The 12916-nt window shown below is 41.3% G+C and overlaps 1 protein-coding gene across 1 annotated transcript in view; it reads right to left on the reverse strand.

Moving 5' to 3' along the window:
- CERS3 (ceramide synthase 3) overlaps nt 1-12916 on the reverse strand; it is an 81780-nt gene that overhangs the window by 25980 nt on the left and 42884 nt on the right. The window contains exons 6-8 of the mRNA XM_006872153.1: nt 11124-11216; nt 8023-8151; nt 3569-3675 (exon numbers count right to left, since the gene is read on the reverse strand). Of these exons, the coding sequence (XP_006872215.1) occupies nt 3569-3675; nt 8023-8151; nt 11124-11216 (329 nt within the window). The remainder of the gene's footprint in view (nt 1-3568; nt 3676-8022; nt 8152-11123; nt 11217-12916) is intronic.

The following is a 12916-nucleotide window of genomic DNA, read 5'->3' on the forward strand; positions in this document are numbered from 1 at the left end:
GAACCTGAGCCAGTAGCCTACCTACTACTGTGTTTTTGCCTGCTGAGCCTTCCCACTGAGTGTGCGCAGAAAACCAGACACCCACCAGAGGGCCGTGCACACCTTATTCTGTCTCCCCAGCTTGTGTGCTCCATGGCTCCAGTTCTGCCCAGGCCTTGGTCACCCATCACCATGCTGCCATCCCTGCTCCAGCACTGAAATCCTGCTCTGTGCCCTGACTTGGGATTCCTGCCTTCCAGGCCTACCCACTGATCTTGGTCCACCTGGCCTGTACTTGGGGCTCTCGTATCACTACAACTGTGAGCCATTTCCTTGATACAAACTTCTATTTTATTATTTATATAGAAATAAATAAATAAATATATGCATATGTGTGTGTGTGTATGTTGTTAAGTGTCATTGAGTTGGTTCCAACCCATAGTGACCCTGTATAGGGTTTCCAAGGAGCAGCTAGTGATCTTGAACCACTGACTTTGAGATTCAAACTGACTTTGCTCCAGCGCATTAACCCACATATATATGGAGTCCTGGTGTGGTGCTGTGAGTTAATGTGCTGGACTGCAAAGTCACTTTGAACCACAAATTCATTGGTTCAAGCTCACCAGATGCTCCTCAGAAACCCTATAAAGGGTCACTATGGGTTGAAACTGACTCAACGGCACTTAACAACAACAACAATACATATATATATAGGTTGCACTGGTTTTACTTCTCTAGAGAGCCCAGCCTAATACAGAAGTCTAGATCATAAAAGGAGACACAGCATTTCCTGTGAAGTTCAGATGCTGGGTTATGAGGAATCCCAGGCCAAGTAGAGAGGTCATATGTAGGTGTGCCAATTGACAGGGCCAGCTGACATCACAGCCAACAATCAGCATAAGCAGCTGATTTTATCTGTATCATCTTAACCATGTGAATAAGGTTGCCTTCGAGAAAACTTCAATTGTCCAACCACCACCTGAGTAAAAGTGCAGCAATGGGAGAGGTCCTGAGGGGAAATCACTTAGCTGCGGCCAGTCAGCTCTCAGAACCATGAGAGATTATGATAATCAGTCAACGCTGTTATTTTCAAAGAAAGGCCTGTAAACTATGACCCACGGAGACAATCTGGTCTGCACCTTATTTTTATACAGTCTGTGAGCAAAGTAGGTTTTAACTTTTTTAAAGAGTTGTATCAAAATAAAACAAAGAAAAATATACAACAGAGATGATATATGGCCCTCAAAACCTGAAATATTAATTTTCTGGCCAGTTATAGAAGAAATCTGCTAAGCCCTATTCTAAGTCACTAAGTTTTCAGATGGTTTGGTATTCAGCAACAGACAACTAGAACAGGTGGTGCGTTTGGGGAATGTTGGATTCAGGGAGCCATGAAAGTCAGACTGAAAATCCTCCGCCTGTTGTTGAGGATTTATCTGCAGCTGTTATCTTCAAGTCAGTACTTCTCTATCGATAATTACTATCATTTTGTTGTTGTTGTTAAGTGCTGTTGAGTCAGTTCCGACTCACAGCAACCCTGTACAGGGTTTCCAAGGAGAGGCTGGTGGGTTTGAACCACCTACCTTACAATTCAAACAGACCTCGTGGTTCAGTGCTTTATCCTACAGAGCCACACCAGGACTCCAATTACTATCATACAATATTATAATTTCACAAACAAACTTGCTCTGTCAAAGCAAAGGAGATGTTAATGTGATTCATCAACCAAGGAGAGTAATCTGAAACATGTAATTTGTATTCAATTGTAGATTAAATTTCAAGTTCTAGTCTACTTGCTATTAATACCAGTAATAATAGCTGGTATTACTGTGTCTTTACTGTGTACTAGGCATGTTCTGAGCTATTTCTTATATGAGAGGGTCTCAAAAGTTTGTGAAAAAATGGAATTAAAAGAGAAACAGAATTTTTCTATGGCATTTCTGAAGGTCCTCTTGTCATAATCAAGAAACCCCGTCATGCCTTAAAGAATGCTACTGGCTTTCAAAGGGAGGGTTGGCTTCCCTCGGTGGGTGCTATGAAGAAGGCTGTCTGTCCTAGGAGTCACGGTGCAGAACCTGGGTCTCTTACCCTTTTCCTCGGACAATAGCATTACTTTTTTTGTTGAGAGGATCTGAGGTTCCCAAACTGGTCCTCCTTGCAATAAACTATTCCTTTCAAAACATCTAAGGTTTCCCCAAATGTTTACTCTGGTTTCTGTCAATCACACATGGAAAACGTATGCTTACCAAATGAATGGTTGCCATGGAGATTGCAAACCCTTGGCTAAACAAGAGATCCATGAAGAAGCAATCAGTAGCCACATGTCAAGTCATTGTTTGGGTCAATTTTCTCTTTTATAAAATAGAGATGACATTCCTGTCTTGAAGATAAGCACTGGACAGCTGCTCTGTGGGGTAAAGCTGAGGCTTTCTGCTCCCACAAAGATTCACAGCCTCGGAAACCCTACACAGGGTCTCTATGAGTCAGAACATCCCTGATAGCACTGGAAAGCCTATACAGGGTCGCTCTGGGTCGGAATCGACTTGATGGCACTTAACAACAACAACAGTCTTTATAATGGATTGTGGAGACGACTAGAGCAGCAACATGCAAAGGGTCTCCATTAGCCTATCATTTTCTGGCATTCTGCTGTGGTGCTATAGGATAAGCACTGGACTGCTAAGCAAGGGTGGCAGTTTAAACCTACCAGCCACTCCTTGCCAACCCTATGCAGAGGCGCTATCAGTCAGAACTCACTTGACAGCGCTTACCACCAACAAAAACCACAACATAGGATTAACATTGGCCTGCTAACTGCAGTGGTTAAAACCCACCAGTCACTCTGTAGGAGAAAGATAAGGGGGGTCGTTGTTGTTAAGTGCCGTCGAGTTGGTTCTGACTCATAGCGACCCTGTATAGGGCTTACAGGGTGCTGTTGGTGGGTTTGAACCACTGATCTTGCAGTTCAAACCGACCTTGTGGTCCAGTGCTTATCCGACAGCACCACATCAGGACTCCACAGCTGTGTACTCCAGCAAATATATACAGTCTTGGAGACGCTATAAAGAATCACTATGAGTTGCAATTGGCTTGCTGGCCGTGAGGTTATAACTATTCTACTTTAACAAAGAAGCCACCTCTCTTTTAGACATTCTATTGAATCATTTCATTGCTCAGTACAATGTCATTAAGTAACTGGAAAATCTGTTTATCGCAAAGTAAGAGTTGATGCTTATCCAATATCTTCACATTTCAGTTACACAGTTTCCATCTTCCTTTATAATAAGGCTTTTCCACATTGGAGCTGTTGCTGGTAACTACCATCGAGTTAGTTCATGGTTTGAACTGCTGACGTCATGGTTAGCAGTCTAACGCTTATCCCACAGCACCATACCAGGACTCCTCCCACACGAGAGAATGTTGTTTTAATCATTTAAAAATGGATCCTTCACATTCTTTTCTTCAATTGAACTTGGCACAAATAACTTGGTGAGCGATGTTAGGAAGGAAAGGCAGACCTCTGCCTTCACTATGTGAGTGAGCAAAGGCCCTGCCCCCCAGACAGCAGCACAGCACTTTGTTTACTCACCAGAAGGGAAAAACAATGAGGCGGCTGATGAAAAATATGGCAGAGAAGACTAAAAACAGGAAATTGCAGGTTTGCCTCCATCCGGCATAATAAAAGAGCTTTGCAGACTGAAAACAAAGAAATAAGCTTCATTCAGATAATTAAAGTGATACCGCATTTCAAAGTAAATATTTTTAAATGAAATAGTATAAAGTCTTGGATTTACTTCAGAACAGTCTGGGAAGGGTACGAGGTGTGGATGGAGAACTAGATGAAACAGGATTAACCATACTGGTAACTGTTGAGCTGGCCCACAGGTTCTCCTGTACTAGTCCCCTGATCTCTTTATATAAAAGCATTTTTAAACTCTTCCATAAAATGAGGTTTAAGAGATATGTTCAAAGGATTATAGAATTACTCCTGTCTTTCACAGGGACTCCAGGCAGTGTAGCAGAATTAATTTTAACATGCATAGTATTTGGCCGTTTATTTCTATTGAACTCAGAGACAGCTGGATTGAAAAGAGGTCGGGATATGAGTGGAGCTCCTTGAAGACACATGAAAGAAGACGTGGGGTCATTAGGTAAATCCCAAAGCCTGGTCTGGGTGAAATAGTTTCAAACTCTACATTTTTTCCAACTTATTTTAGGATAATCTATACTGCTCATGGAGTCCTGGTGTGGCGCTGTGGGCTAATGCGTCAGACTGCAAAGTTGTTTGAACTGCAAGGTTGGTGGTTCAAGATCACCAGCTGCTCTTGGAAACCCTATATAGGGCTGCTATGGGCTACAATCGACTCGACGGCACTTCACAACAACAACATACTGCTCAAATTAGGAACTCTGTAGCTTAGTGGTTAGGAGTCAGGCTGCTAATGTCAAGGTCAGGAGTTCGAAACCGTCTCTTCTAGTCTTAATCCTGGAGTCCTGGTATGGCACCATAGCATAAGCACTCAACCTCAAGGTCAATTTGAACTGCAAGGTAGGCAGTTCAAACTCACCAGCCGCTCCTTGCAAACCCTATACAGGGTTGCCATGAGTTAGAACTGACTCAAGGACACTTAACAACAGCAGCCTTAATCATGGACTCCTGGTGTGGCACTGTAGGATAAGCACTAGACTGCTAACTGAAAGGTTGGTGGTTCAAACCTACCAGTCGCTCTTTGGAAAACCTAAACAGAGTCTCTATGAGTCAAAACCGACTCCACAGCACTTAGCAACAACAACAACATACCTTTGTAACTTTGTAACTCCCACCAAATGACTCTTTCCTAATGTGTCTGGGTAAGAGACAGAGGGAGAAGATGCTGATAGGATGACATGATTCAGTCATGATGGTTAACAGAGTTCACTGTGATTGTAACCACTTGGATTCTAACATGGGTATAAAATGAGGGAATCTCCCAACCACCAAAGAAGAGCCAGGGGTGGTCCATGTCCCGTGGCCCCTCAACTCCCTGATCCTGAACACTGTGACAGCAGAGAAGCAGCACCCCCCAGAACCAGGAGCCAGAGCCCGAGACAGAGCGGGGCGGTCTAGCCACTTATTTAGGGGACAGCTAGGTATGCTGACCCACGAAGCTAGAGCTGAGTGACTTCAGACTGAGGCTTATGGTGGAGTGGTATGTCTGTGGGCATATCTCAGCAGCCCTAAAAGAGTTTTGTAACACTGCCAAGCAAAGCAGACGGCCCAGGCAGAGAGCAGAGCTGAGGAAGGCTGTCCTGACTGGAAGAACTGTGCCCTGAGCGTTTTCTGATCCTGCACCGGAGCCTGTTAACTTCCCGAATACACCCCATGCCTGGCCTGTGGGACTGTAGTGTGGGCTCTGAGCTCTGTGCGGCCAGCACAACGATTAGTGAATCCAGCTGAGTCGAGTGCGCTGCTTTGGTGGGTTTGTTGGTTGGTTGGTTTACACTGAGGTTTCTCCATTATGGTATCCAGTGAGGACATAATGAAACTCTGCTTGTGTAGTGGGTTATGAGTGGGGCTAGTAACCACTAGATCAGCAGTTTGAAACTATGAGCCCTTCTGAGGAAGGAAGATGAAGCTTTCTGCTCCCGTAAAGACTTACAGCCTCAGGAAACCCTATGCAGAGTCACTATGAGTTGGACCCAACTCCACAGCACATAACCACCACCACCACCAGTGAGAGGCTGAGGCTGAAATTTTCTGATAGAGTAGGTAGCAGTTGTCGGGTGTTGTTGTGACGTGTCATCGAGTCGGTTCCGACTCGTAGTGACCCTGTATAGGGTTTCCAAGCAGCAGTTGCTGAGTTGCAATAGCTGACCCTGTGGTTCAAATGGACCTCATGGACCTGCGCATTATCCTGCAGTGCCACCCCAGGACTCCGAATATTGAAGTGGTGGTCATCTGACTGTGATGGGAAGTTGTTAAGTTTGACATTTTATTAGGGCTCAGGTCTTCAAACAGTAATGAGCTAACTTGCACGATATACCATAAGGGATAGATAAGACTTAAGTTGAGGAAAGAAAAGAAAGTATTAAGTGATTTGCCCAAGCCACATAGACAACTATGTCTTGTAAATGACAGGGGAAGGAAGGGCGCTCTAGCTCCCTCTTAATAACGCATTGAAGCTGCTTTTATAGTGGACATGCACCAAAGGCAACTCAAATGAAGGATTTCAAAGCAAGGGTGGGATACAATTCTTAAGGCAGGGCCAATGTGGTCTTAATTTTCAGGCAGTTCCTGAGATCTGATCAGAGAAGACGTTAACTATAACAGAGATGGATGCACAAATTAACACATGGAGAAGCTGCTACAATCCTCCATTTGCTAAAGCATGTGTTGCCCTGAAGCATTTCATAATCCTCACAGTTAAAAAGGGACTTACAGGTCCAACTCGAATTTATATATAGGTAGAAACAAAATTCTGTACAGTTAATATTTTAACAGAAGCTAGTTACTTTAAAATGACTTCAAACGACTTGTGGTTATATCTAGAGTCAGCAAATTGTAGCTCAGATCATGGACTGAGCTGTTTGTCCCTGGAGTTAAGAGCCGTTTTTTTTGTTGTTCAAAAAAGATGTAAAACAAATAAAGGCAAAACAAGAATATGTGACAGAGATTATATGTGGCTTACAATGCTGTATTTACCATCTGGCCTTTTACCAAATTTTGCTGAACTCTGATTTGAAAAAACAGCTTTATATGGAATTGAATTTCTTTCATACCAACCTACATCCAATCACTAGCTGTAAAGCGGAACTCTTGAACATGGGTTACTATCAATTTTCTAAGATTCGTTGTAAATTCGCATATTTTAATGAGTAACTAAGTGGCTCAGGGAAATGCTGCTCTTGACCAGCATGAACCTTCACATTGAAGAGGGTGCCTGTTTGGACAGAGGTGTAAGCAGAAACCAGTACACCACAAGAAAGGCCAGCCAGCAGTGTGCAGCTCATGCTTTGGACTCGAGATCCATGCTCTGGTATCACCTCTAGCTCCAGGAGACAGACATCTGTGACACAGGAGGCAGCAGCAGAGCCACGGAAGCAACGTGAGGCAGCAGAGGGGCCTCCTGATCCATGGAGTGAGCCTCTGGAGAGGAGGCTTGCTGGTGCAGTGGCTTGTCTCTTGACACTTGTCTGGGGAGTTAGGTTTGCTGATGCAGGAAACTGTCTCTGGCTCCTGGAGCTAGAGGTGATAGACTTCAGTGCCTTCAATCTGAGGCTTGCTGGCCAAGCAGGGTGTCTCTGGGCATTTGCTCAGCACAGCTAATAGCTTTGTAACACTTGCCTGAGCAGGGCAGAGGGTAAGAGGTTGTGTGGTCAAGAGGCTGAGATCCAGTGACACATGCCTCTGGGTGCAGTGGAGAAGCGTCCGTCCTGATTGAGGAACTGTACCCCAAGTCATTTCTGACACGGAATTTAACCTGCTAATTCCCTAGTACGGCCTATAATCATGAGTTTATCTGTGAGTTCTGTATGGCCGTTGCAATATATTACTGAAGCAGTAGCGAAGCAGAGTGTCAATGGAGGAATGGTTGGTGACAGAATTGGTACAAAGGTTTGAGGGCAGAAATAGGTTTGAACTTCGCCTCATAGGAAGTAGTCTTGGGCTGATCCTCCTCTCACCATGTGAAGTTGGAGGTCAGAGGCTGCCACCATGCCATTTTTACGTATGGCTTTAGAAAAAAACTTTGTTTTCATATTCTCTGTTCTAAAAGCATTCAAATTCTTTTTTCTTTTTAGGATATAATGTCATTAAAAGAATCACTTACTCCTTATAGCAATGGAGAAGATCAGTGGGGGAGAGGTGAAGTGCAAGTATCCAATGGTTATTAAAGCATTAGTTTGAGTGGATATAAGGTGCCTTCCAACTTTGGGAGTCTATAGTATCATACATTCAAGTTTTCCTTTAAAAGATTAAGCTTTATTCCTTCTTCAAATATTTCATCTTCCTTCCTGAGCAAGTGTTTGCGTGGGTATAGTTATTTTTAAATGGTGAATGTTTACCTCCAGCCAAATATCAGCTACATCATGCACAATCATCACGAGGGTCCCACTGCGAATATAATTTGCGCACCAAGAGAAGCTCATCAGACTAATAGCAGCCAGATGATGGATGACATGAGCTAGGTGATCCTAGATGGAGGGAATGAACGCACACCATTAACACTGAAAAATAACAGTCATAGAAAAAAAATTCACATCTGTGTCTTGACTTTCATTTTAAAGTTCAATTTAATTCTTGTGACCAAGTTCTCATTGATGAAGTCATTGAACTATGGGACAGCACTGTCCCCAAGACAACTTCAAATCTGCTGACACAACTAGACATGCACACGGCATATTTCTACATGCACTGACATCTATTCTCTATCTCTGCCTAAGGAACAAAAAAAGGAAGCCCATATAACTATGCAACCATTAAAATAAGAATTACTGCACATGAAAGTGAAATAACTTCATTAGAAAAGCTAGGCTAAGGAAAGCTACTGTAATCGAGTATAAACAAACCTTCTACATATACAATATAACTCAAACATTTTTCTCTAGGGAAGATATACAAGTGATCAGTAAAGATACTGAATATCATTATTCACCAGGAAAACAGAAATGAAAAGCATAATGAGCTGCTGTTGCACATCTACCAGGATGGCTAGGGTAGTACTAGTGGTGAGAATATGGAGAGATTGGTACCCTTACACATTCTGCTAGGGATGTAAAAGGGTGCAGCTTCTTTGTAAAACAGACTGGCAGTTTCTCAAGAGGTTCAACATAGAGTTACATAGAGCCAAGTAATTTTACTACTGTATACGTACATCTAAGGAGTCCTGGAGTGGCACTATGTATCGGCTAATGCGTCAGACTGCAAAGTTGTTTGAACTGCAGAGTCAGTGGTTCAAGCTCACTGGCTGCTCCTTGGAAACCCTCTATAGGGTCACTATTGGTCAGAATTGACATGACGGTACTTCACAACAACAAAGAGTATAAGGTTTCTTTATGGGGTTATAAAATATTCTAAAATTGTGATGATTATAGAACTTTGGGAATATACTAAATACCACTGAATTGTATACTTAAAGTAGGTGAACTATATGATATGTGAATTATATCGCAACAAAGCTGTTAAAAAATAAATGTAAATATGCGAGTTTTCTGACATTCAAACTAAAGGAGTAAACATGGTACTACTAAAATACCTTAAATTATTGAGTACTTACTATATGTACACCAAAAAGTACTTTCCGTGGATTCATTTACTTAGTTCTCAGAAGAACTAGAGGACGTAAGAACTACTATCAAACTTTATACTACCAATGAGGAAACCAAGTTCAGAGAGTTTAATCAACTTGCTCAAGGGGCAATAATTTTATGCCTCTGAAGATATGTGTTTACAAAACACACAATATATTTTTATATTTTGAAAAAGTGCTCAGTGCACCTATGATAAAAAAGGAAAATCAACTACTGTAAAAACAAAGGCAGGACAAATACAGGATCAACCTATGTGTTTATCTATGAAGACCATCTAAAAACTCATTATTTTCAATTTCTCCCTTGAGAAAATGAATCAATGAATTCTTAGCCTAAACTAAAGTTAGTAATAGTTCATCTATAGCTATTATTGAGTTATGTAGATAAGGAGATAATTTTTACCAGATTTTTCATGCTTAGAGTCTACAAGTTGATACATACATTCAGTCAAGCCATCTTGGTTCTATCCCTTTTGTATTGAATTAAACTTCATTTTATCATTCACATTTTACTACAAGACCATTTACATGGAGTATAGCATATAAATTATCTTCTCAGAGTTTGTATCATTTCATCTGTATTACTAATGTATCTGATGAAAGCTTGTGACTATATTCTGAGGTTCTGGCTTGCTGAAACAACAAATAGGAATGTGTAAAAATCAAACCGGCTCCAAAGTGCTCACTTTGTGAATTCTAAGGAGGCATTGGTAGTGTAGTGGTTACAAGTTGGGCTGTAACTCTCAAGGTCAGCAGTTCCATGGGAGAAAGATGAGGCTTTCTGCCCCCATAAAGATTTACAGCCTCAGGAACCCTGTGCAGGGTCACTATGAGTCGGAAGCAACTCCATGTCACACCACCACCACCACCACGACTCGGTTTCCCTCAGAAAGCAATGCTACTAATCCCCTAAGGAAGGTTTCCTCACATAGATCTTTGAAGAATTAAAGAAAATCTTTTCAAAGTCTTTGAATAAATAAAACATAATTATTTAAAATAGACTGTAACTAAAAGATGTGTTTGCAAACTGAAACCACCAGCACTTTTTCTTTGCATTCAAGAAACCAAAAGAAACGGACAACATAATGGATATTTCTATTCTTATTAAACAGTTAGTTTCTATACTGTTTTACTACAAATATTTATCAGGACGCCAAAGCATGAGTAGATCTGAACTATTGAGTGTATGTACTATACAGGAGAGTGTGATGACTCTTCAGGAGAAGTGCTGGACTGATAACCACAAGATCTGCAGTTCGAATCCACCAGCCACTCGGAGGGAAAGCTACAGTTTCTGCTCCTGCAAAGATTTAGACTTGGAACCCCTATGCCAGGACACCATGAGTTAGAATATACTCGACTGCGCTTAATAGCAACAACAAATGTACTACACTAAAGCAGCCCTGCTGGGACAATGGCTACTAACCAAAAGGTGGAAGTTCAAACCCACCATCTGCTCCGTAGAAGAAGACATGGCACCCTGCTCTTGGAAAGCCCTCTGAGGCAGTTCTACTCTGCCATATAGGGCGGCTATTAATCAGAGTTGACCTAATAGCACATAGTAACATGTGCTATAAAAATAAACAAAAAAGCAACAAAACACACAGTAAAACTAACAAAACTAAGGAATCTGGTGCTGCACTGTGGGATGAAGCACTGAACTGCAAGGTCGGTTTGAAATACAACATTGGCGGTTCAAACTCACCAACCGCTCCTTGAAAACCCCATACTTGATGGCACTTAACAATAATAAAACTAAACACATAAAAACACAATTTAAAGTTCAGAGTTTTGGACAGGAGATGAAAGTTGCTAAAGAAGCTATAAAAATAACTTTGCAGACAACAAGACACTTACCTTTCTCTTGATATCCGAGCCAACGCTAAATAGCAGAGACCAATAAAAACTCATCTCCAGGATGTAGTACCAGTACTGGGACGACAGCAAAGGCTGTGGGGGCACAAAACAAACTCACACGTTACTTTCAATGCCACCAGGTAAACAACACATTAACAAAGTAGTCACACATATTTAGGAGTCCTGGTGTAGCGCTGTGGGTTCATGCGCTACACCACAAGCTTGGTTTGAACTGCAAGGTCAGTGATTCAAGTTACCAGCTGCTCCTCAGAAACCCTATACAGGGTCACTATGGGTTGGAACCAACCCGATGGCACTTAACAACCACAACAATATGCATATTTACATTTCAATAGCCCCATAAAATAATGATTTATAATCTCTAACTTCCAAAAGAAATTAGAGACAATATTTTAAGCTATTTTGTTTTTAACAAGGTAAACACGTATTATAAAATCAAGTTAAATATTTTATTTAAATATTAACTAACCACCAGAAGTACAATAACCTTATTTTCATTCATTAAAAGGCGAACAGAAAGATAACTTTAAAATCCTTATTAAGAACAATGGCAAGACTGTACAGTTTTTCTTGTTTAATATTTCTTGAAAACTATTCAAAATCCAACGTGCTAACCTCTTTTCAGGTGAGAGAGTGGCAATCAGAACAGGACCATTGTCAAATGGGGCAGTACTGAAGCATGCACAATTAAGAACTCTAAAAAAGTCATTTGTGAAAAAATGAAATTTCTACAGCTAAGGTTTTCCTTAATAAACTCACAGTTGAGGGTAATGTTCTTACTTTTGCTGAATTGAGACATATTAATTGATGTGATAGATTATTACATTAATGGTTCCTAATGAATCATACTTCCTGATATCCATGCCCTTACATAGTCAGTCTCTTCCCACACTGATCCTGGGCTTGATCCTAGCCTTTGATCAAAAGAATATGAACAAATGTGATTCCAGTAGAGACGGCATACACACTACATGAGGAATCTGTTGGAGAGGCCACACAGCAGATGCCAACTGTCAAATATATGAATAAGGGCATCTGGGACATAAACCATCTCCTGACCAATCTACCAACTGACTACAAACTCATGACTGAATGCGGCTAATACCACTACCGCAGAAGAACTGCTATGCTATGCTTGGCCCCAATTGCCAACCCATATCATTAGCAAATAAATGGCACTAGTTGTTTTGTTTTTGTGTTTTTTTTGTGTGTGTGTGGGGGGGTGCTATGCATCAATAGATAACTAATACACTTAATAAGTAAAAATAAATTAGATATGGAAGAAAGGTAATAGAACTAGGCTTTTTAAGTCTATCTACTGATTGCCCAACCTTTTATTTTTTGATTGTTCGATACTGAGGCTAACACAGTCAAAGGGTCAACTCTTCTGGTCAATCCATCATCCTTGATAAGATCATGAAAGAATGAGAGAGATTTTCTGCTTCCTTCTATTACAAACAAGCCTGTATAACACTAACCCTATTTATAAGAAAAAACTTTAAAAATATACAAATAGTATATATTGTTTAATCTGCTTCAAGGCATCAGAGAGCAATCAAGACACCCAGCCCCTATGAAAGTAAGACTCCCAAATTAAAAATGCATTGAGACGCTGTGAGCTAAGTCCAACCATGTTTAATAAACTCCTGTTAACCTGGTTGACCAGCAGTATGGCAAGATCTGGAGACTCCTGAGCCCAGGGACAGAGACAGGGACATGGCCACAGAGGACTAGAGCAGAGAGTGGAGCATCCAGCTGATATGAAGTGAGAG

This window comes from Chrysochloris asiatica, unplaced genomic scaffold (genome assembly GCF_000296735.1).
Source record: "Chrysochloris asiatica unplaced genomic scaffold, ChrAsi1.0 scaffold00184, whole genome shotgun sequence".
In the NCBI taxonomy this organism is placed as follows: Eukaryota; Metazoa; Chordata; class Mammalia; order Afrosoricida; family Chrysochloridae; genus Chrysochloris; species Chrysochloris asiatica.